The 22,419-nt window shown below is 48.5% G+C and overlaps 1 protein-coding gene, 2 long non-coding RNA genes and 1 other non-coding gene across 6 annotated transcripts; 1 reads left to right on the top strand and 3 right to left on the bottom strand.

The window, feature by feature from the left end:
* Positions 1-679: 679 nt before the first annotated feature.
* Positions 680-773, bottom strand: trnai-uau (transfer RNA isoleucine (anticodon UAU)). Its single transcript has 2 exons — positions 736-773; positions 680-715 (listed from the first exon to the last, which is right to left on the bottom strand). It is a non-coding gene; the product is annotated as a tRNA-Ile (tRNA).
* A 4,626-nt stretch (positions 774-5,399) lies between these two features.
* Positions 5,400-6,137, bottom strand: LOC146260472 (uncharacterized). The gene is made up of 3 exons (XR_014729486.1): positions 5,984-6,137; positions 5,626-5,681; positions 5,400-5,496 (listed from the first exon to the last, which is right to left on the bottom strand). It is a non-coding gene; the product is annotated as an uncharacterized LOC146260472 (long non-coding RNA).
* An 889-nt stretch (positions 6,138-7,026) lies between these two features.
* Positions 7,027-22,024, bottom strand: mta3 (metastasis associated 1 family, member 3). 3 transcript variants are annotated; one of them, XM_084669679.1, is made up of 15 exons: positions 21,764-22,024; positions 20,309-20,376; positions 19,674-19,767; positions 19,471-19,597; positions 17,432-17,495; positions 17,190-17,307; positions 16,833-16,935; positions 15,343-15,442; positions 15,063-15,251; positions 14,639-14,713; positions 14,186-14,244; positions 13,887-14,080; positions 9,887-10,044; positions 8,415-8,637; positions 7,027-8,084 (listed from the first exon to the last, which is right to left on the bottom strand). In XM_084669679.1, exons 1-15 carry the CDS (start codon positions 21,789-21,791, stop codon positions 8,005-8,007), a joined length of 1,680 nt encoding a protein of 559 aa, XP_084525805.1. In that variant the 5' UTR covers positions 21,792-22,024; the 3' UTR covers positions 7,027-8,004. The 3 variants fall into 3 exon arrangements, with proteins under 3 accessions (XP_084525805.1, XP_084525807.1, XP_084525806.1); XM_084669681.1 differs by lacking the exon at positions 7,027-8,084 and adding an exon at positions 8,107-8,143; XM_084669680.1 differs by lacking the exon at positions 7,027-8,084 and having other exon boundaries at positions 8,127-8,637; positions 21,764-22,023.
* Positions 15,142-18,995, top strand: LOC146260471 (uncharacterized). The gene is made up of 3 exons (XR_014729485.1): positions 15,142-15,280; positions 18,417-18,492; positions 18,639-18,995. It is a non-coding gene; the product is annotated as an uncharacterized LOC146260471 (long non-coding RNA).
* Positions 22,025-22,419: the final 395 nt, after the last annotated feature.

The raw sequence follows: 22,419 nt of genomic DNA, 5'->3' as shown, positions 1-22,419 counted from the left end.
TCTTTTCCGTGCAGGCAAGATGCTTTGTCTAACAATACAGGGAGGACATTTAAGGAATTGAGCAGTTGTATTAATTAAATTGCCTGTCCATTTGTACATTTATCAACAAGCAACTCATTTTTTCTCAGACTCATAATTTATTTCGGAATTATATCTGTCTTCTGTCAAATGTTCAAATTATTATTATATTTCATGTTTTTTACTATTTTTTACGATTCTTAAATTTGACTCCATCTGTTATGCAGTAGAACTCATACAATCTTCAGTAGTTTCACTTTTTCTTTTTCAATTGACCTTTCAAGTCGAAGGGTTTCACTCACCCCGGTTTGAACAGACTGTCTATAGTTGAGGAATCGTTGCCCTCTGCTGGTTAATATTTGACATCTTATGAAACAATGGATGACAACCATCAAGTAACCTACAGGCGGTGCTGTGCAACAATGTTTCGCCAAGTCTGAAACTAAGCGTGTCTGAAATAGAACTGGAAAAGTCCGTTTTTACAAAATGAAAGGACAGAAAGTGTTCTTCTACAAAAAATTGTAGTCAATCGATCCACACTAAGCATACTCCGGTTTCAATGATCTAATTACGGTCTATGAACAGTCAATATCCATACGTAGATGTTGTATACAGGGAAGTACGAGTCACTTTGTCTGCAGGTAGACGGTTAAAAATTCTCTGCTCCAGGTGAGGCTCGAACTCACAACCTCGGCATCGCTCAGCTGGACACTGTCTTATAAGTACCGCGCGCTAACCGATTGCGCCACTGGAGCTACGCCGCTACACGTGATAAATACAGTTAACGAACTTCCAATTAAAAGGGAAGTTCATCTATACGTCAATTTCTGGTTATCTTATTTTTTTCTGTTTTTATTCATGTATGTCCAGACCAGTTCTATCCTGGGTGTTATGATTGGGATTAGACCTAGGCTCCCCAGATCCATTTTTTTGCAACTGGACCTACAGCTAATTCAACCAGGGAATATAAAGCCTATCAAACAAGCAAATGGTGATAGCTATCTTAAGACACTGTCACCACATTCAGTCAATAGGTACTATTAACTTTGACTAGTGGGTTATTTAAGCTAATGGCGCAATTAGTCCTCGAGCTCTCCTTTTTCATCCCATTACATTTCCCAATGATCTGTCCTAATCCATGCATTCATCTTTCATCTTTTCCCACACAGCAAACACACGATCTTCAAAACAACATCCATATTAGTCTCTGATGAATGACCTGTCTCGTTCTCTCTCTCAACAACTCTGAAGCGCATTGTGTTGTTTTACAATTTGTGTCACATGATTGAAGAGTCATCCTTAATACGCCGCAATGTGGTATTGTAGATGTCTGTTTCTGTGGTATTAATGGTCGGAGACTGCTTTCCATCCCAGGAATGACTATCAGTCACAATCCCTGACAGAAAAACGGAGGGAGAAGGCTGGGATACAAACAACGGTATAACACGCTATTAAAAATACATTCCATTCCATTCTGTCCATACATGCATACCATCACAATCAGTGTAGTGTTGTTTTTTATTCAGCTGAATCTCAGGTCAACACATGACATATAGGAAACACCAAAGTAAACATTCTTAATGAAGAGAAACCGTTAGTTGGCCAGTGGAGGCTAGCCTCAAATACATGCGGCGGTGCCAGTGAAAGAAGTAGGAGACGGCCCTGTGCCCTTTACTGCGAAAGTGCTGTCATCTATGACCAGGCTCGGAGGCGATAGAAAGAGAATGGGTGGAATATACAATGAGTATGCTATACACAAGCTTATGAACGACGCCCACATGGTGTGGGATATGTCTTTGCTCGCTGTCTGCATTGCTAGCTTGGACAGCTAATTCCATCTGAGCAGATTAACGTCAGTCTGAAAAGTTACAAGAGAAGATTTAGATCATGTTGATGATCTTTGTGGGGTCATTTGCTCAGGACTGAGGATCAGTAATCCTGTATCTATGTATTTAGCACAACTACAGGTCTGTGCTCTGCCTACTTCATAATGCAGTTGTTTCTTTAAATGCAGCTAGATCAGTCTGATTGGTTGCTTTCACGACAGTGGCCTGTCAGGAATCTTGGGAAACATGATGGCAACCAGGCCAAAGTCAGATGGTCGACCTGCTTGATACAAACTGAGACAGCCTCACAACTCACGGCCATTTAGCATGTACGGAAGTAAAAAAACACCAGAAAGATCCTTCATCGTGTCTGTTCTCATAAAGCAGAGGGGCAAACACAGACACAAGCATGATCATATACGTGCACACACGCACCTCGTGTCCCCCCCCCCCCCACCCCGTCCCAATAGTTAGAAAGTTAGAGGTGGGCACCACATCAGTAGTTTGTATTAGGTAGTCAATCCTCTTGGTGCCAGGGTGGTTGGTGGGTGATTCCAGAGGGGGTGGGTGTGGGGAGAAGGGCCAGAGCGACCGGAGCGAGTCAGTCGTGGATGACGATGGGCCCCCTCATCCTTAAGCTGGGGTGCGGGTGTGGGGGGGCAAGGACGGGCCCCTGCGGCGGGGCCTGGGAGACCCTGCGGAGGGTGATCTGTTCACAGGGCTGCCGACAGGCGCGTCTCAGCTGGGACCTGGACAGCAGGCGTCTGGCCCTCCTGTGGAACACACGGCCTGCAGCGTCAGCACCACCAACCAGGAACCATGACACGAACAACAGCATCTCTCTCTCTCTCTCTCTCTCTCTCTCTCTCTCTCTCTCTCTCTCTCTCTCTCTCTCTCTCTCTCTCTGTCTCTCTCTCTCTCTCTCCCTCCCTCTCTCTCCCCTTCTCTCTTTCTCTCTCTCTCTCTGTTTCTCTTTCTATCCCATCTCTCTCTGTCTCTCCCCCCTCTCTCTCTCTTTCTCTCTCTGTCTCTGTCTCCCTTTTGTCTCCCCCTCTCTACCCCCACAGAACAAGCACTCTGACAGGCTCTCCCTCATCTCTAGCTCGGTTTCTTTCTCTCCCTCCCTCTCTAGCTCTCTGTTTCTCTCTGCCTCGCTCTCTTCTTCCCTCTCCCTCCTCTCTCTTCGCCCCACGTGGCACAAGGGCTCTAACAGGTTTGTTGTTCATCTCTCCAAATAGAAGAGAAGACAATCTCCTACTTCTGAGTGTGAATGGGGTTCAGTAATTAGAATGTCCTTATCAGGGACAATGCATGATTGTGACGCACAACTCAATTAATGCCCCTGTTTCCATTTGTGCCAGCATAGTGGTAACCTACTGCTGTTCAGGGTTGCCGATTTAGAGAGGGCAGATTTGTCACTCCATATCTCTGCAAATGATATACAACTGAAATAAATATAAATCCCTTCTCCCAGAGATGTGAAATGATTTCAGAATAGATGACAGGAGTTTGGGTGTGACTGGATGCAGCACACGGGGGCTCATGTTACGTTCATGTTACAGCTCGATCAGCCTCCATCATTCAGACATCAAACTCTGCACATAAACACCTCCACCCTCCCCCTGCTTTTTCCTCAGCTACTTCCAGTCTCCCTTCTCCAACCTTTCACTCAACCACCTCCCTCTCCACCCCACCCCACCCCTCCTCTCCACCCCTCCTCTCCACCCCTCCTCTCCACCCCACCCCTCCTCTCCACCCCTCCTCTCCACCCCACCCCTCCTCTCCAGCCCTCCTCTCCACCCCTCCTCTCCAGCCCTCCTCTCCACACCAGCCCTCCCCCTTCTGCCAGAGCTTGTTTCCTGCTCACCACAGGAAGGAGGCAAGGGGGGACATCTCTATCTTCTGTCGTTAGTGCTAGCCTACCAGATGAAAAAGATTAGCATAGTGAACGTAATTAATGAGTTATTCTGGGAAACGTAGGCTCTGGCTTGGGTAGCTGGTTGGTTCTGTCACAACCCTCTCCTAACTCAGAACAGTGTTTTCTTTTTCTGTCTCTGGTCAGAAACATAGAAACACTATCAACAGTCAGCATATCAAACACACACGTATACAAACCCACACACTAACTTAGTGTCCCTAGACACACACACACAAATAACATATATGCACACGGATCCACATACATACATTCACACAAACACTCACACTCACAGACCCACACACACGGACATGTACACGCACACAGGTTAACTGATGGTGGTCCAGTAATGTTGTCATTGTATTTACACCCGGAGTCAAGCTGGGAGTCTGCTTCCTCTCAGGCAAGCTAGCCTCTAAATCCAAAGAGGGAGACGTTGGATGGAGGCTGGGGGAGAGGGAGAGAGGCTGGGGAGAGGGAGAGAGGCTGGATGGAGGCTGGAGGAGATGGAGAGAGGCTGGATGGAGGCTGGAGGAGAGGGAGAGAGGCTGGGGAGAGGGAGCGAGGCTGGATGGAGGCTGGAGGAGAGGGAGAGAGGCTGGGGAGAGGGAGAGAGGCTGGATGGAGGCTGGAGGAGATGGAGAGAGGCTGGGGAGAGGGATAGAGGCTGGATGGAGGCTGGGGGGAGGGACATGATGTCAGGCTCCCTTAGGACACACTCCTAGTACCAGATCACAAAGCCAAATCCTCCTTCTTTCATTACCCAAACAACAATTCATTCATACACTCAGTACATATGGCTTAACCAAAGTGTGTGTGTCTAAAAACTTCACAAACACCGCTAACCTATGTCATAGTTACAACATCCGAGCTGAACAGTGTGTAAGGTGTTTGTATTATATGTTACATCCAGTAAGATAGTACTGTTAACTACTACTTTCAGAATCTGAAAGGTGAATACACTGTGAGACTCCACAGGTTACCAGGGTCAACTTGTGCTTCTGAATGTGTATTCTTGTGTGTGTGTGTGTGTGTGTGTGCGGGATAGAGGGCTTACCGTGAGAAGGTGTCTAACAGCTGCAGCACTGAAATGAGACAAGCAGCCAGTCACTCACAGGCAGGGTAAACACGCGCTCACCCCAAGACAGGGCACACGAGAGGTCAGGGGTCAAGCCAGGATGTCTACATGCGTGTCTGTCTGGCATGTGTGTGTGTATGCGTGTACGGTAGCATGAGTGGAAAGACTCAGTCATGTGTGCCAAAGTATCTAAGCTTTGGAGAGTGTGTTTGTGGAAACCCGTGGAGTCTCTCTCTTCACCGTAACAGAGCGTTCGTGAGGAACACGGTAGATAAACCTGAACCCATTTAGGGGTCTATTCTCAGCTCGCTAGTCTGCTGCTGTGGAATTCTTCAGTTGTCTTGCCAGTGAGGTCTGCTTAGGTCACTGTTTGATAAACGCATCTCCCCTCTGTAGCTCTCTCTGTCAACGCCTGTCTGGTGCCTCATTCACGCAGCCTGCTGTCAGTCAGACACCAGCCATCCGCCTCCCTTTCACTCACACAGAGACGAGCCAGCGTCCAATAAGAGGGCACGGAGGAAGCTGGGCCACACCTACCTTGTCTCCCTGGTGACCAGGAAGAAGCTGTCATCGGGGGCGTCGATCCAGTTAGGGCGTTTTTTCCGCATCATCACTCCGCCCCTGGAACTGCTCCCACTACTGCTACGCCCGTTGTGCTGGTGACAGCCAATCAGAAGGACACACACAAGACATGGCGTCCTGTCAGCACATCACTGTCGACGAGGAGCGTTTACTAATTAGCCCGTGAAAATGAGGAGGCTGGAAGCGGTTTGAGGGCTACCCACCAGGACTGGACCTGAAGCTGGGCCGGGCGTGGGGCCAGGCGTGGGGCCCTGGTTCTCTGTGGCAGGGCAGACAGAGAGAACAGTTCGAATAACGAGTCATCTCTACCACAGGTCGTGTTTGTGTAACCAAGTGGAACTGGTTAAACTCACTCCTCAGTATGAACACTGCCCACCTGCACCATCCAACAGCTAGTTTTCGAAGGGTTAGCAGGTTGAAGAAGTGTTTGTAAAGGGGGTGGTCGCGCTTGTGAATCGGAGGACCCGAGTTTGAATCCAAGTATGGGCAAGATTGGGAGAAAGCAACCTTGACAAGCAACGTGACTACATCTGTTCCATCTGTATGCACTGTGTGTGTCACCTGAGCCTTTCTCCTGTTCCATCCTGCTGTGGTGGTGGTAGCTCCTCTTTCCCAGCATGCCGTGGGGTCCATGGGGGAGGGAGGAGAGCAGGCGGCGGGGGGGAGGGGCTTGCAGGCCGGGCGTGCGATAAGCGCGCATCGCCGGAGGGGCCGGGCGAGACTCTGGAACAACAACACGGATTGTTCCAGACACCACATGGTACCGACATGTCTAACCTCTGTGTGTGTGTGGGTGTTACCTAGGAACTGCACAACGCTGGTGAGGGTGCTTCTCGGAACGGTCCGGATCCTGGGCAGCCTGCCCCCTTGACCCTCCGACACTCGCAACATATCTGGATACACAAACACAGACGCACGGAATCACCTCTCCAAACCAGCACACACCTCGATGGAGCCGGTTCCCCATGTACCTCACAGTACAGGATTATATTCCAAATTTACAGAAGTTATATTGTATTCATAATATTAACTTCTTATATCCACTGTTGTATCTATATTTTTGCAGAACCCTTGGCCCTTCTTTTGACTAGCCCCACAGGTTATAAACCTCATCATTTCAATTTTCCTTCATGAATGATCTTTAGTGATAGATTTAAAGTGCATGAAGTTTTAATCCAGTTATTTCAGTTCAGGATTTATGATAAAAACACTCAATTCAAATATATGTTCAGTAACATTATTCAATCTTGCAACCTTAAAACAAAAATGTATTTCAGATTTAGTTTTCTCTATTAAACGAGTCAGCGTATCTGGTGTAAGGGTGACACGCAGAAAGAATAGGCGCCCACACGCACATGCAAACACGCTGAATACATACCTTGTTATGCACACACATGCAGGCATGCACACGTACTCACACACCCCACAGCACAAGCACAGAGGATGGGGGGGGGTGGTTGAGGTGGGATGGTGACAGGCAGGTAGAGCCCATGCTGTAGTAGGGGGCGGGCCCTTCCTGCTCCTCTGGTCTGAGCAGCCAATCGGTGAGTGTGGCGACGTGATGGACAGATACACAGACACATGAAGCACAAGGACTCGGATAGGATGGTTTCAGCTGTGACTTTATTAGAAGACTACTCTCACATTCACACAGAGAGAGCGACAGAGAGACAGACACAGACAGAGAGGAGAGAGAGACAGAGAGGGGTGAAGGTATTGCAAGCCTGGTTAGAGAGTAGAAACGGAAGAGAGCTGAGAGTAAGCCTATTGGATGAAACCCACCATGTGACAGGCGAAGGTTCTTACATGTACGGAAGCATGTAGGTAGGGGGTTACTATGGCAACAAATCCAGAAGGACACAAACGTCAAACTCAGGAGGGGATGAATGGATGGTGTGGAGATATTTCATGTGAAGAGGAGCAGGTCTGTGGCTGAACCTGCCAGGCCTGTTCCACCACTCTGACTGACACATGTACCCCAACGCTGCCTGCTTATGCTTCTATCCTAGAAGAGGTAGGAACTGAATAATTGGTCTCAATCCATCCCTGATTAGAATACATTCTACTTTTCACACACACACCGACACATACACACACACACTATGATAAGCATGGGAAGCACTAAATTGTACACTGAGGCTCATAAATCAAACACACACACACAGCAGTGAGCTGAGCCCTAGGCTTGGTTATCCATCTGAACAGGTTGAAACGTTCCCAGTTTAACCCGGCGCACTCAGCCCCACCAGCAGAGGTTGGGCTAGCCACCCCCAGGGGACGCTGTGCAAAATAGAGCATCTCTTAGTAAAATATGCCTCCTCCATCTAGCCTGGGGAAATATACAGCTCAAACTACAATATGGAAGACACTATTATCTACAGTCAGTGATAGGAAGAGCGCTGATTATGTTTGTGTTGTGTGTGCGTTGAGGGGAAGGTCATCTTTGAATAACTAATACATAAATAATTGCATTTATTTACACTTTTGTCCAAGGACACATACAGTACAGGAGGGGTTTAAAGTTTCCAGATTGAAGTGCTCTAACCATTGAACTCTGCCCTCCCCTGGACTAAGGCATCTCGTTAAGGTTTTCCACAGCTGTAAGTGATGGACACTTTGAGCTCACAGTGATTTAAGAACGTAATGAGAAAAACAAGAAAAACTGAAAAACAGACAAATGAAAATATGATCAGAACTCAAATACTTATGAGGACAGGCAGTCTTTATTGGAAACAGGGGGAGGGGGGAAGAATACAAAAACAATAATAATAATTATATAACAATAATAATAAAAACAGAAAGAGAGACAGACGGGGGGGGGGGCGGAGGAGGAGATGGAGCAGCAGTGGAAGGGGGAGAGGTGTGTGTGTGTGGGCGGGGGGTGGGGCTCCAGGGTGCAAAGGGCCTGGTGTGAGTTTAAGTTTGTGTCTGTATGAACGTGTGTGTGTGTGTGTGTGACAGAGCGGAAGTTAGGAATTGAAAGAGCTCTTACACTCTGCCTTTATGGCCCCACAGTTAATGGGCACAAAGGGGCGTCGCGCGGCACGGCGCAGCCCGATGAGGTCACGGCACATGTGCCTGGCCAGCTTGGTGAGGCGTGTGGCCTGCAGCAAGAACGCCTGCTTGGTCTTCATGGACGACTTGGGGCTGCCACTGTTACGCACCGGGACCATGTGACTGGACTGGCGGGGCCCGTGACCTCGCGAACGAGGCTCCTGGACGGAGAGAGACGGGGGAGAGACAGAGAGAGAAAGAGAAACAGCAAGAGAGACAGAAAGAGAGAGACAGAGAGAGGCACAGAAGAATGTGTAATACAATAGTTGAAAGACAAAAGCACTGGAAGAGCAATACAACTGTGAGGAAACTATCTGCCAGTTTATGCATGGACAGATTGACTGTGGGGGACAGTGGTGCTGCTTGGTAGAGAGGCTGGGGAGACAGGGCTGGTGAGAAAAGGAGACAAGGCCGGGGAAACAAGGAGACAGGGCTGGGGAGACAAGGAGACAGGGCTGGGGAAACAAGGAGACAGGGCTGGGGAGACAAGGAGACAGGGCTGGGGAGACAAGGAGACAGGGCTGGGGAAACAAGGAGACAGGGCTGGGGAGACAAGGAGACAGGGCTGGGGAGACAAGGAGACAGGGCTGGGGAGACAAGGAGACAGGGCTGGGGAGACAAGGAGACAGGGCTGGGGAGACAAGGAGACAGGGCTGGGGAAACAAGGAGACAGGGCTGGGGAGACAAGGAGACAGGGCTGGGGAGACAAGGAGACAGGGCTGGGGAGACAAGGAGACAGGGCTGGGGAGACAAGGAGACAGGGCTGGGGAGATAGGGAGACAGGGCTGGGGAGACAGGGAGACAGGGCTGGGGAGACAAGGAGACAGGGCTGGGGAGACAGGGAGACAGGGCTGGGGAGACAAGGAGACAGGGCTGGGGAGACAAGGAGACAGGGCTGGGGAGACAAGGAGACAGGGCTGGGGAGACAAGGAGACAGGTCTGGGGAGATAGGAAGACAGGGCTGGGGAGACAGGGAGACAGGGCTGGGGAGACAAGGAGACAGGTCTGGGGAGATAGGAAGACAGGGCTGGGGAGACAGGGCTGGGGAGACAGGGAGACGGGGCTGGGGAGACAGGGCTGGGGAGACAGGGAGACGGGGCTGGGGAGACAGGGCTGGGAAGAAAGGGACAAGGCTGGGGAGACAGTGCTGGGGGGAAGGGCTGGGGAGACAGGGAGACGGGGCTGGGGACGGGGCTGGGGAGACAGGGAGACGGGGCTGGGGAGACAGGGAGACGGGGCTGGGGAGACAGGGAGACAGGGCTGGGGAGACAGGGCTGGGGAGACAGGGCTGGGGAGACAGGGAGACGGGGCTGGGGAGACAGGGCTGGGGAGACAGGGAGACGGGGCTGGGGAGACAGGGCTGGGGAGACAGGGAGACAGTGCTGGGGGACAGGGCTGGGGAGATCTTACGTTGGTGGTTGGGGTGGGGGACGTCCTCTCCTCGGGCCCCTCAGCTCTGCTTGGCATCTTCAGGCCACCGTACTTCTTCCAGTACATCCAGCAGGACACACACAGGCGACACTGCATGTTAGGAGGACCCCACGAGTACCACTGGGCTGACTGCATGGCTGGGGAACACACACGCACAGGAAATAAGCAGCATTAGCATAGTGTGTGTGTCTTAGTGGATGTGGTCAGTATGTGGTGAGAATTCCTGCAGAGTGGTAGGTTTTGGTGATGGATGACTCCTGAGGCCTGTTCTATAAAGCGAGTTTACCGAATAAGCCAGACTTATGTCAGTTGCACTGCTGAGAAGGTGATTGCACTGCTGAGAAGGTGATTGGCTGCAATCTGCCTACCCTTGAGGACCTGCACACCTCGAGGTCCCTGAGGCGAGCGAGGAAGATTGTGTCCAACTCCTCCAACCCTGGACACTCCCTGTTTCAGTCACTCCCCTCCAGCAGAAGGCTGCGGTCCATCAGAACCAATATCTCACGCCACAAAAACAGTTTCTTCCCTTCCGCTGTTGGCCTCTTCAACAAGGCCAAGGGTCCACACTGACTCTAATGACTTCCTGCTTAAAACACACTGCATTACAAAATTGTATCTTGTACATTTGTATTTTTTTTTTATATGTGTTTTTATATTGTAAATTACGGCAACTTATATTTTATTTTATTCTAATTCCACTTAGTACTGCTAGATTATGTACCCTTTATATAGATAGTCCACATATTTTCATTTTTGGTTCCTATATGTTTATTGTATGCACTTTCCTGCCAAAGCAAATTCCTTGTCGGTGCAAACTTTCATGGAAAATAAATCCCATTCTGATTCTGAGTTAGTCTGACTAATTTCTAGTTCATTCGGTTCCATAAAGCTAGCTCAACGTAGTTCGAACTCAGTTACTATTGTTGCAAAGGACTGATGGTTTTGATCCCCTTAGACTGTGTACGTGAACAGTCCCAGATTAGACATTCTCTGACAGTGTCTTTCCATTCTGTTGGGTCATGCCGTTAGTGCATGCACCCCTTATGGCTCCACTGGTACAGCCAATCGGAGTGCAGTCTGGGGGATGCTCGCGCTGACGATACCCAGTGGCGGGAATAGCGAGGTAGTGAACTGCCTAGTTTATGGTGCGGACATTGGTTTGAGTAGAATAAAAAAGTGTTGTATTGTGTGCGTTCATACAAATGTAAGTATTTCTGATGCTTCTTGTTATGTCTAGTTATGCCATTATGAGTCTGTGTTTGTTAGACACGGTATTGCAGTAGTTAAATGTGTTTTCTGATGCCGGAGTCGTGGTTTCTTTAGCAATGCTACGCAATTGTTGTTAGCCAGCTAGTGACATGTTTACTTGCGCTGTTTTAGCGGCTGGAATGTCTACGTGGAATAACAGACAGTATAGACAGTAGTGTCACTGCAGTAACCTTATTACAAGAATGTTGCTTGAGATAATATGGCTATTATTGATGTGAGGTATTCACTAGCATTGTATTTTGAGATGCCTATTATTGTACTATGCTAAGTATCCGTTGTATTCTGTTTCTTTACAGAACCACTAGCCTGACGTTGTCATACTCATAATTCTAGTCAGAATATAAGTCTGAGAACTCTCCGTTGGGCTTTGACTACAGGGCGTGTTTCAAACGAGCCTGGAAAACAAATACCTCTTCGCTCAATTGGATAGACCTACAACCAATCAGACCAAAGTAATATGTTGTTTGTTCAAAACAAATTCAATTTAAGCGCTCTTTTGTGACGTGGGTGATTACGTTACTGTTGATCATCTGTCCATCATCGTATAAAGCCCGCCCTGGCAATTTCATTGGCACGCCCAGATTCTGGTTTTCTGTAGTTGTTCCCCAATACGAGACCCTCCAGACCCAACTTCCCGACCAAATTTTTTTGTGGGCTGGGAGAAGTTGGGCTGGCAGCCAAGCTACAGAACCACACAAACACACCTAAAGGCAAATATAACCAACACCATTCCTCTCAACTTTACAATAAAAAAACAACTTTGGATCTGTACATCATCTCCAGCATTGTAATCAGATGCACCACAGTGGCTTCTAAGAATTACTGACCAGAGAAAATAGTCTCCACAACAACTATGGTAACTTATGCTTCAAAACTAGCCTGGTCCGGGTCAGGCTAACTGTCAGGCTTACAGTGCGTGTCCACTGCATCGACGCGATGTGAGCGACAACATGTTTTTCATTCATTTTCTATGGAGCCAGACAAATCGCTTGCGTGGGGCATTGTGGGTTGCGACGCGACAGGGTTGAGATTTTCTCAACTTTATGCAAATGAGGAGCGATTTTCACTAGTGATGGCCAATCGGAGTGTTTTCTTTTTTCTCCTAATGTAGCAACCATGGTAAACATTTCTAGCTTTCTAGGTTTCAAGGTGGAGGAGAAACTAATCGTTTGTGTGGCTGCTTACCCAGTCCTGTACGATACATAGCCGTATTTGTACAGAGATGTAAAAAATAATAAAACGATGCACGGCGCAAGGTTGCCGAAGTTGTTGGTGCTTGTACTTTCTAATTCAGTCAAGTGACATTACGTAACTTTGTTCTGTAGTAACTAGGTAGCTAGCTAGCCCGGCTGGAACTCACTATCGTATCGACAGATTAACAGAGACTGAAGAATATAGTAAAACATTTTTTACACATGTTAACGTGTATGTCTTAAGCAGTTTTGTATTTTGTATACAAGTTGTATTTTGATCAATGTTGCAACTACGTAAACCCAAGTGTGCACACTTGGCCATGACAACTACAACAGTGATTTTAGAGAACTACATTCTACATTCATCTGTTTGAAATGCCCCCGAGCGTGGTGAACTGTGGGAAGGCGAGTGATGACAAGTGATTCGCGTCGCTGCAGTGGACACGCACTGTTAAGACAGTGTTCTTGCTTAACCAGACGTTCCTGTAACACTGACCCAACGGGAAAGCGATTATTTACCACGGACATTCTCATCAGTTCAATATGTAGGCTACATTTATAGAAAACAACTTAAATAGCCTACATAGGCTACAACATTTAGCCCAATGCATTAACCTATTGAGGAGTGAGTTCTAAATATTACCGACGCTTCCACCAGAGTGAGTTAATTTTTCAAAACGGAAGCTAGCTAGCTTTAGTTAGCTTCCGTTACCTAGCAACCTAGCATAATACTCGCAGCAATGCAACTACCTGCTAGTGTTACTTGTCAGCCTCCTAATTGTAAATTTTGAAGCCATACTATAGCGTTTGTCATATAGTTTTCGTCGGAAAATAGTCGGTTGGAATGTTCAGAATCACACATGTGACGGTACTCTGTGGGGCCCGCTTTCAAACGATCACATGTGTGACGCTACTAATTAACAAGGTGTCTGTTTTTTAATCAACGAATTAAAGGTCTAAAAAAGGACCTCGACCTACGTAGCCTATTTTAGTTTGATGAAGCGGTGGATGAGGGAGCTGTCATTGCACACGGCTTAAAGGGAACGTTCTTTCTGGAAGAAGTCACGTGGCCGTGTGCATTGCTTTTGCCGTGGTGGATTGTATGATCCATGTTTTACCTTTCGGGCTATTTAAGAATAGGGTGCACTCACAATTAGCTCGACTACTTAAATCTGACTTGAATTAGGAAGATTGCGTGAGCTGAAATTGGCCTTTATGGAACCGCTTTAGCCCCGCTTGACTAATTCAAGTCTGGTTTGGGACTTTAAGTCCAGCTTTTTTGAGCAGCCCTCATGGAACAGGCCTCTGCTACACAGTCTTGGTGAACCAGCGTACACGGGGAAGGGGAGGGGCTGTGCTGATGTCAGAGCTGATTAAGGGATGATCAACCACACTTCCTCCTTCCTTCAACAGATCTGATCTCAGTGCCTGGCTCTGGGTCCTCCTACCCCGATCTGTTACCTTACCTACTGCTCTGCCACTCTCTCCAACTCTCTCTCACTCTCTCTCTCACTCACAGTAGCAGGTTTCACAGGCTCTGCCTCCTCCTGTTCCTCCTCCTCCCGTTCCTCCTCCCGTTCCTCCTCCCGTTCCTCCTCCCGTTCCTCCTCCTGTGCCACTTCCTGCTGTGTGATAGGCTCCAGGCCCTGCCCCGTTTACTGTTGCCATCTTCCCATTGGTCACAGAGATCTGATTGGGGTTGGGCTTGTTACTGTGGATACACAGAAGCAGCATGTTACACACCTGCAGCTTTCCTCCTGCTGCCTGAGGTAACGTAACCAAGGTTCACGGACGCACACGTCGTTTTGTCACTCACTATGTGGGGATGTAAACCTGCTTGAGTTTGCTCTCTGCTTCTGCTGCTTTCAGCCTCTTCTGCTCAGAGAGAAGGACACACACACACACGAGAGATCAGACACAGGTTTCTACTCACTGAGATCGCGTCACCTTGGAGAGCTTTCCGTGCCTCTCCGAGCAGGAACACAGGCGGTGTTAGCCTAGCGGTGTTGGCCTGGCGGTGTTAGCCTGGCGGTGTTAGCCTGGCGGTGTTAGCCTGGCGGTGTTAACCTGGCGGTGTTGGCCTAGCAGTGTTGGCCTAGCAGTGTTGGCCTGGCAGTGTTAGCCTAGCGGTGTTGGCCTGGTGGTGTTAGCCTGGCAGTGTTGGCCAAGCAGTGTTGGCCTGGCAGTGTTAGCCTAGCGGTGTTGGCCTGGTGGTGTTAGCCTGGCGGTGTTAGCCTGGCCCCAGCTGCCCCCACCCCCATGGCCTCACCTGCTGGACATATCTGTCTGTTGTCTTCCACATGTAGTAGTACTCTATGATGCTGGTCAGAGACTTCCAGGGCAGCTGGGGGAAGAGACACAACAGAGGGGGGGAGGGAGAGGTGAAGAGAGACAGGAGGAGGTAGAGAGGTAGCAAGACAGGATAAAGAGAGAGAGATGAAAAGAGACAGGGATGGAGACAGGGAGAAAGGGAGATAAAGAGAGAAAGGGACAGAGAGAGAATATGGATGTTATTCTTAACTCTGCAGTGTGGGTGCCATATCCGACATGAGTATTCATGAGCAGAGCTGGCAGACCAAAGAAATGATGGCCGGCTCTACACTGTAGATAAATACTCATTATTCCGAGCACAGCTTCGGAAACATACACACACACTCGTGTGTGTAATGGCTTTCAAACACACACACACTTACGAAGTCTTGTCGGATGTCGTTGAAGTCTTTGCCGTATTTCTCCAAGGCCTCCTCGAACATGCTGGCCTCGGAGGCGCTCCACTCCTCCATCTCGTCCCGGCACAGCACCGGACCCCCCGCCGGTACCAGCACGCTCAGGGCGCTGGACAGGTCGTAACCATGGCGATGCAGCGTGTCCATGGCGTGGAACTGCATACGTGTAGAGGGACGTGTTTAAGGTAACCCGTCAGCCGGCTGGCTGTTTAACTTGAGGCGATGTGTGTGTGTGAGAGAGTCTCACCAGTGTGATGTCTCGTGATGCTGCAGCAGCACTCATGTGTAAGCTAGGCTGTCTGACTGAGCTGCTGCAGTCCAAAGCTCGCGCAAATGTACCCACCGCCCTGTAAACACACACACACACACACAGCATCGTGAGCCAAGCGCAGGAGGCAGACGTGGTGGTCAGGGTTTGAGGATGGGAGTAAAGGACAGTTATATGAACTGCTGCAAGTATAGGAGTGGGGGGATTGATTAATTTTTTATCTTTTTGAATCCATTTGAATCGTGAGGTACCAAAAGATTCCCATCCCTATGCAAGCATGCAGGACAGAGTAAGCTGACATCCCGATATGGGCATCTACAAGCAGGGCCGACCCAAGGCATAAGCAAACTAAGCGGCTGCTTAGGGCCCCCGTGGCTTACGAGAAAAGAAATGCTAGAAAACGAATAGCAGTCTAGCCTATTGCTAATGCCTGTCTAGATTATCTATTGAAAGAACTGGAGAGAAGCAGGTGCTCTTGCGTTAGCAAGCTTAACTAGTTTACATGGCTACAGTAGGTAGTCTAGGTGTTTTTGCTATGTAGCTGTTCTTGCATTCCTTGCAAATCAGCATTAACAAAAAGCAGATGAGATAGAACTAGCTAGTGTAACTAACATTGACATTTGATTGTTGTTTAATTGGTGATTTAGTAAACTGTACTGTTCAAACTATCTGTACGAACATTTAATGTAGCAAACTAACACGTTAGCATGCTAGCGCAGACAGCCTATGGTAGAATACCATATTTCTTAGATTAAACGCCACCTCGAATAAACCTTGCCCTAAAAATGTGTAATAAATCTAAGTTTAATCGAATAAATACGGTAATTAAGAAAAAATGATAATAATTGGCGACGCCGATGGGCTCCCAATTCAATTCTGCTTAAGGCCCCATAAAGGCTTGGCCTGGCCCTGTCTACAAGGTCAGGAGTCAAGGGTGTAGGCAGGGGTTAGGGTCACGGTTGGATGCAGGGATCAGGGGTGCAGGCAGGGATCAGGGGTGGAGGCAAGGATCAGGGGTGGAGGCAAGGATCAGGGGTGGAGGCTAGGGTCAGGGTTGGAGGGCAGGGATCAGGGGTGCAGGCTGGGATCAGGGGTGGAGGCAGGGATCAGGGGTGGAGGCAGAGATCAGGGATCAGGGTTGGAGGCAGGGATCAGGGGTGGAGGGCAGGGATCAGGGGTGCAGGCTGGGATCAGGGGTGGAGGCAGGGATCAGGGGTGGAGGCAGAGATCAGGGATCAGGGTTGGAGGCAGGGATCAGGGGTGGAGGCAGGGATCAGGGGTGGAGGCTAGGGTCAGGGTTGGAGGCAGATGTCCAGGCCGGGGTCAGGGGTGGAGGCTAGGGTCAGGGGTGGAGGGCAGGGATCAGGGTTGGAGGCAGGGATCAGGGGTGGAGGCAGGGATCAGGGGTGGAGGCAGATGTCCAGGCCGGGGTAAGGGGTGGATGCTGGGGTCAGGGGTCAGCTTCCTACCGTGCAACCACAAGGAACTGGTCAATCTGTCTGCTGCTCAGAGGACACTGTGGATCCCACAACTTCTCCTCCAGCTTGGACTGGTCTCTCTCATCTGCCTCGTCTAGACGACCACAGGCAGGGGGAGGGAGGGGGAGACGGAGAGAAAGGAAGAGGGAGGGAGAGAGAGAATTAGATAGTTAATGAGTGAATGGGAGTGGGAGAGAGAGAGAGACACAGAGACAGAGAGAGAGACACAGAGAGACACAGAGAGAGAGAAAGAGAGAGACAGAGAGACACAGAGAGAGAGTGAGAGAGATACGGAGAGAGAGAGTGAGAGAGAGATACGGAGAGAGAGAGTGAGAGTGTATAGCTCACCCTCCTGTAACATCTCTGGCACGTCAGCCTGGAAGCGTGGCCCCACCCGGATCTCTCCCTTATCAGCCAGCAGGGTCTTCTGTGTGGGGTCATACACTAAAGAGTAGAAGAATGTATCCTGCAGAGAGAGACACACACACACACGCTCAGTCAACACACATGTAGTGTACAGGCAAATACAAGTGGACAATGCAATCAGTGAGAATCTGTTTTACTGTGAACAACGCAGATGTCTGACTCACCTCTTTGTCAAGGTAGGAGAGGACCGCTTCTGTCTCATTCAACAATGCCACACTGCATTTCCCCCTAGAAGTAGTTTGGTAAGAGCAGGGTGGTAAGAGCCGGGTGGTAGGAGCAGGGTGGTAAGAGCAGGGTGGTAAGAGCAGGATGGTAGGAGCAGGGTGGTAGGAGCAGGGTGGTAGGAGCAGGGTGGTAGCAGCAGGGTGGTAGCAGCAGGGTGGTAAGAGCAGGGTGGTAGGAGCAGGGTGGTAGGAGCAGGGTGGTAAGAGCAGGGTGGTAGGAGCAGGGTGGTAGGAGCAGGGTGGTAGGAGCAGGGTGGTAGCAGCAGGGTGGTAGCAGCAGGGTGGTAAGAGCAGGGTGGTAGCAGCAGGGTGGTAGCAGCAGGGTGGTAAGAGCAAGATGGTAGGAGCAGGGTGGTAGGAGCAGGGTGGTAGGAGCAGGGTGGTAAGAGCAGGGTGGTAGGAGCAGGGTGGTAAGAGCAGGGTGGTGGGAGCAGGGTGGTAGGAGCAGGGTGGTGGGAGCAGGGTGGTAAAAGCAGGGTGGTGGGAGCAGGGTGGTGGGAGCAGGGTGGTGGGAGCAGGGTGGTAAGAGCAGGATGGTAGGAGCAGGGTGGTAAGAGCAGGGTGGTAGGAGCAGGGTGGTAAGAGCAGGGTGGTAGGAGCAGGGTGGTAGGAGTAGAAGGGGAGGGTCAGGGGGAGCAGTTTGAGGGGAGAGTGGGAGATGAGAGGAGTGCAGTGCAGTGCAGTGCCTGACTACAGTTTTCATGGCTATCTGAGTGTGTATTCATGTGCAGTGCCTGCATCACAGCTGGAGATTGGTGTCATTGTGTGTGTATACCTGATGTGTGTTTGCAACATATATGTGTGTGTGTGTACCCAGAGTGCTTCCTGCATAAGGGTTTTATCAATCCGCCATAAGCCTTCTCCGAGAAATTTCGTGCAAAATAAAGGAATAAAAAGATTGCATGCATTTATTTCTGCAATTCAGTCTTGCCACCAGCCTGCTAGGCTATCGTGAGGTTATACGCAGTGTTTGTGGAAGACGAAGAAGATGCTACCTAAAGGTAACTCTACCTTCTACCTTAGCTGGAGAGAAAGATGAGTTAATGGCCTAAGCTGCTAACCGCCACGTAACACAACAGCAATAATAATAAATGAATCAATTACGTTAATTACATTTAAATTGGTGATTATTCTTGTCCATTGGCAGATCACGGACAAGAGAAAAGGCAAGATCATGGATTATTTGAATAAAAGTGTGTGAATGAGGAAGATGAATAGCAACGTGAACACATTATGTTACACATGACAGTGGGAGTGAAATGCGACAAGTACATGTGCATGAACTGGATAATTAATGAGAAAAAGTACGATGTTGTCTGTTTTACCTGCTTAATTTGCTACAAGAATAAAAGCAACTAACAGCAGTGCCACGACGAACGATTATAAACATGGGGTTTGCGAGTGCACACAAAAAAATTGAAGTGTGTGTACCTGGTGTGTGTGTGTGTACCTGGTGTGTGTGTGTGTGTGTGTGTGTACCTGATGTGTGTGTGTGTGTACCTGATGTGTGTGTGTACCTGATGTGTGTGTGTGTGTGTACCTGATGTGTGTGTGTGTGTGTACCTGATGTGTGTGTGTGTGTGTGTACCTGATGTGTGTGTGTGTGTACCTGATGTGTGTGTGTACCTGGTGTGTGTGTGTGTACCTGATGTGTGTGTGTGTGTGTACCTGATGTGTGTGTGTGTGTACCTGATGTGTGTGTGTGTACCTGATGTGTGTGTGTGTGTGTACCTGATGTGTGTGTGTACCTGGTGTGTGTGTGTACCTGATGTGTGTGTGTGTGTGTACCTGATGTGTGTGTGTGTGTGTACCTGATGTGTGTGTGTACCTGATGTGTGTGTGTGTGTGTACCTGATGTGTGTGTGTGTGTACCTGATGTGTGTGTGTACCTGGTGTGTGTGTGTGTACCTGGTGTGTGTGTGTGTACCTGATGTGTGTGTGTGTGTGTGTGTGTACCTGATGTGTGTGTGTGTGTGTACCTGATGTGTGTGGCTGGTAGACTCTCATACTGACGAGACAGGAACAGTTCTCTGTGGCGGAGCTGGTGCTTCTGTTTGTCTGTTAACTCCGCCTCTGATGGACACTCCTTCTCCTCCTCCAGGTCTTCTGTAAACACACACACCTGTTACACCCAGCCTGACACTGACGCACACAGTTGTGACACACACAGAGAGACACTGACTTGCATGCTTGTCTGCCAGCTGGATGAGGCTGTGGGAGATGTCCCTTCTCCTGTAGAAACACACTACCTTGGCTTCAACATTCCCACTGGCTGTCTGAAAGAAACACACACACAGTCAGACAGACAGACAGACAGACAGAGCAGGCCATTTCAGAATGTCTCCTCTAACAGGCAGCCTTGCATTCCCCAGAAGCCTGTCTTCCCTGTGTGTGATGCTCCATGTTGCCATGGTGAGCTGAGTGCTCGGTCAAATACTCTTTGACTGATGGCAGCTTAATTAACCAGACAAAGTAATTGAGTAGTAGATTAAAAGCAGACACTGGTGAGAGGACTGAGAAGGGAAGAGGGAGAGATCCCCCCCCCCCCCCCCCCCAACACACACACAGAGTCAATATCTGCCTCCTTGTCTCATATTACAGGCAAACACACATGTAGCCCGTACTGTAGGAGAGGTGGGTGCCACCTACACCTAACAGGTATTTAAGATATTCTGCCCTAAGCACACTAGCAACTGCAACACCTTTTCTTTTTAGGTACACTTATGTCCTACATTCCCTCTCGCTCTTTCACACACACACACACACACACACACACACACACACACACCCAGACACACACACACCCTTGAGTACTACCTTGTTGAGCTCTTCTATTCTGCGGATCAGGTAAGGGTTACTCGAGGAATTCTCGAAGAACACGTAGTCTGCATTGAAACAGAAGGTGAAATCAGTACAAATGTCATCACCTCCGACACAGTTAATAGGTAAACATGCTGGACAATATAAGTTGGGTGGGTTATACTGGTCTATATGCAGACTTGCACAGTTTGCACACACAAACAAAGAGGAATTTGAAGTAAAATAACACATGTGAATGGGTGAATTACGATAAAAAAAACACATAACCTACATGAAGCTCCCGGAAACCGCTGTATGATACTGTAGTCATCAAAGCTAATGTCCTATAATCACTCTAACTGTGATGACAACTGTGATGACAACCAGCTGACAGACAAAATAAAGCTATGGGTTCTGCATCACTCTTAAGTGCACTCAGGTGACCGAAACACGTCCTACCGGCCTTCCCCTGGCTTCCTGGGTACTAGTAATGCTAAACAGCAACAGTTCTGCCCCGCAAGATCATAAAACAGCGCAGTAAAAGCGAAATAAATAAATAAACGGCAAGGACATCATGTGATCAAACATTCCAATACTTCCTAGCAAAGCCAAAGCATTGTAATGGCTTCATTGTTGCCAATTTAACAACAACCTTACAACTAGAACCGCACGCCATAAAATAGATTTCCTGTTTATTAGCTATGTGCATGCCATGATTGTTGTGTACTGGACTATGCATATTTTGCTATTGCAATTATTAGCAATGCAAGTTTATCGATAGAAGGCTACTTAAAACGAAGTAAGTAGCAAGTAATCAGTCACCCACCACAACGACTCTGTGAAAGAATACGATGGTGTAGAATTCCATGTAAGAGCTATGAGCTAACACAGGTGTAGCTAACGGCGAGCATTATCCACATACTCCCTCATAAACATCTGGGTATTGTTATATATTATTCTCAATGCCAGTCTGCAAATAAGGTGAATTCGGGGGAACAGTTAGCATTGTCATTGCTAACCAGTAAAACCTTGCAATAAATGGAAGCGTGCCAAAAAGGAGACAATATACAAAGGCACCTCACCTAAATAACATGGATGAAGACAACCAGCAACGCACAGGGTAATACGTGCAATGCTACCAGTGTGCATGAGATCGTGTAAGGGAATATGCACAATAAAATGGGGCACTGGGCTTTTAGAATAGCTATCTGGATTTGTTTTTGTATGGCCAGCATGTTAGCTTGCTAGCTGCTAGCTAGTTGGCCACGACAGACGTGAGGCCTGACCCATATTTGAATCCCATAAAAACAAAAAATACAAACATTGCTGCAAGCTACTACACGAGAATGTATCTCTGTTTTATGGGCAATACCACTACATCTATAGACGAGCAAAAACGTATACAGGGACTGGCTACGAGAGACAACAATTATTGTGTTTCGCCTTCATAAAAAAAAAAAAACACTGACATACCTCCGACCCGGTACATGTTGGCCGCCATTTCTGCCCTCCCGGAGTGTTGAAACGCAAACCATAAACTAACAAAAACATGCAAAATGATCACACCGTTTATATTAAAATACTGCGAATAGTTCACAATGTGCTGATATAAAAAAAAATCTGGTCCCGGGACTTAAAAGTGGAGTTAGGCGGGATGTTTTGGTAGCCTAATGTAGGTAGGATACACTCCCTATGTCTTCACAGTACAATAGCCTACAGTAAACTCATTCGCCAAAAGGACTCGGATCAACCCGAAAAACCACTAGTGACGAGAGAGGGGGAGGGAACGAGCGAATGCGTAGTACATACACACGCACGCACACCCTCAGAATATATGTAGCCTATTAAAAGTCAAGTTTGTATCCTTTATGGCAAATTGTGTTATAAACTTGCTGTATAAGGCAAAACAAATTTTTCTTCTGTTACTTTGTAGAAACTAGTCGATGGATTATTCATCAGGTGCCTCCTTAAGCAATTTTGTGACATAGCCTATGTGTTGAACAAGAGATTGTGTGTAGGATGCGCTCTCAGTTGCGGGGTCTTGTGTGTGTGTGTGTGTGTGTGTGTGTGTGTGTGTAAGTGGCGAATAAAGCTGAAGTCATACAGAGAAAGAGAGGAAACGTGTGTTT

The sequence above is a fragment of the Hypomesus nipponensis genome, chromosome 13 (assembly GCF_054491055.1).
Source record: "Hypomesus nipponensis isolate SF chromosome 13, ASM5449105v1, whole genome shotgun sequence".
Lineage (NCBI taxonomy): Eukaryota > Metazoa > Chordata > Actinopteri > Osmeriformes > Osmeridae > Hypomesus > Hypomesus nipponensis.
This window is presented reverse-complemented; position numbering and strand designations above follow the sequence as displayed.

Excerpts from the sequence above, each read along its gene's own strand:
- mta3 (XM_084669679.1), bottom strand. The coding sequence starts at position 21,791 with ATGGCGGCCAACATGTACCGGGTCGGAG. Across the intron at positions 14,081-14,185 it reads CAGGTTTACATCCCCACATA|TAACAAGCCCAACCCCAATC; the intron begins GTGAGTGACAAA and ends GTGTATCCACAG. Across the intron at positions 8,085-8,414 it reads TGGGGCCATAAAGGCAGAGT|TTTTTCTTGTTTTTCTCATT; the intron begins GTAAGAGCTCTT and ends TCTGTTTTTCAG.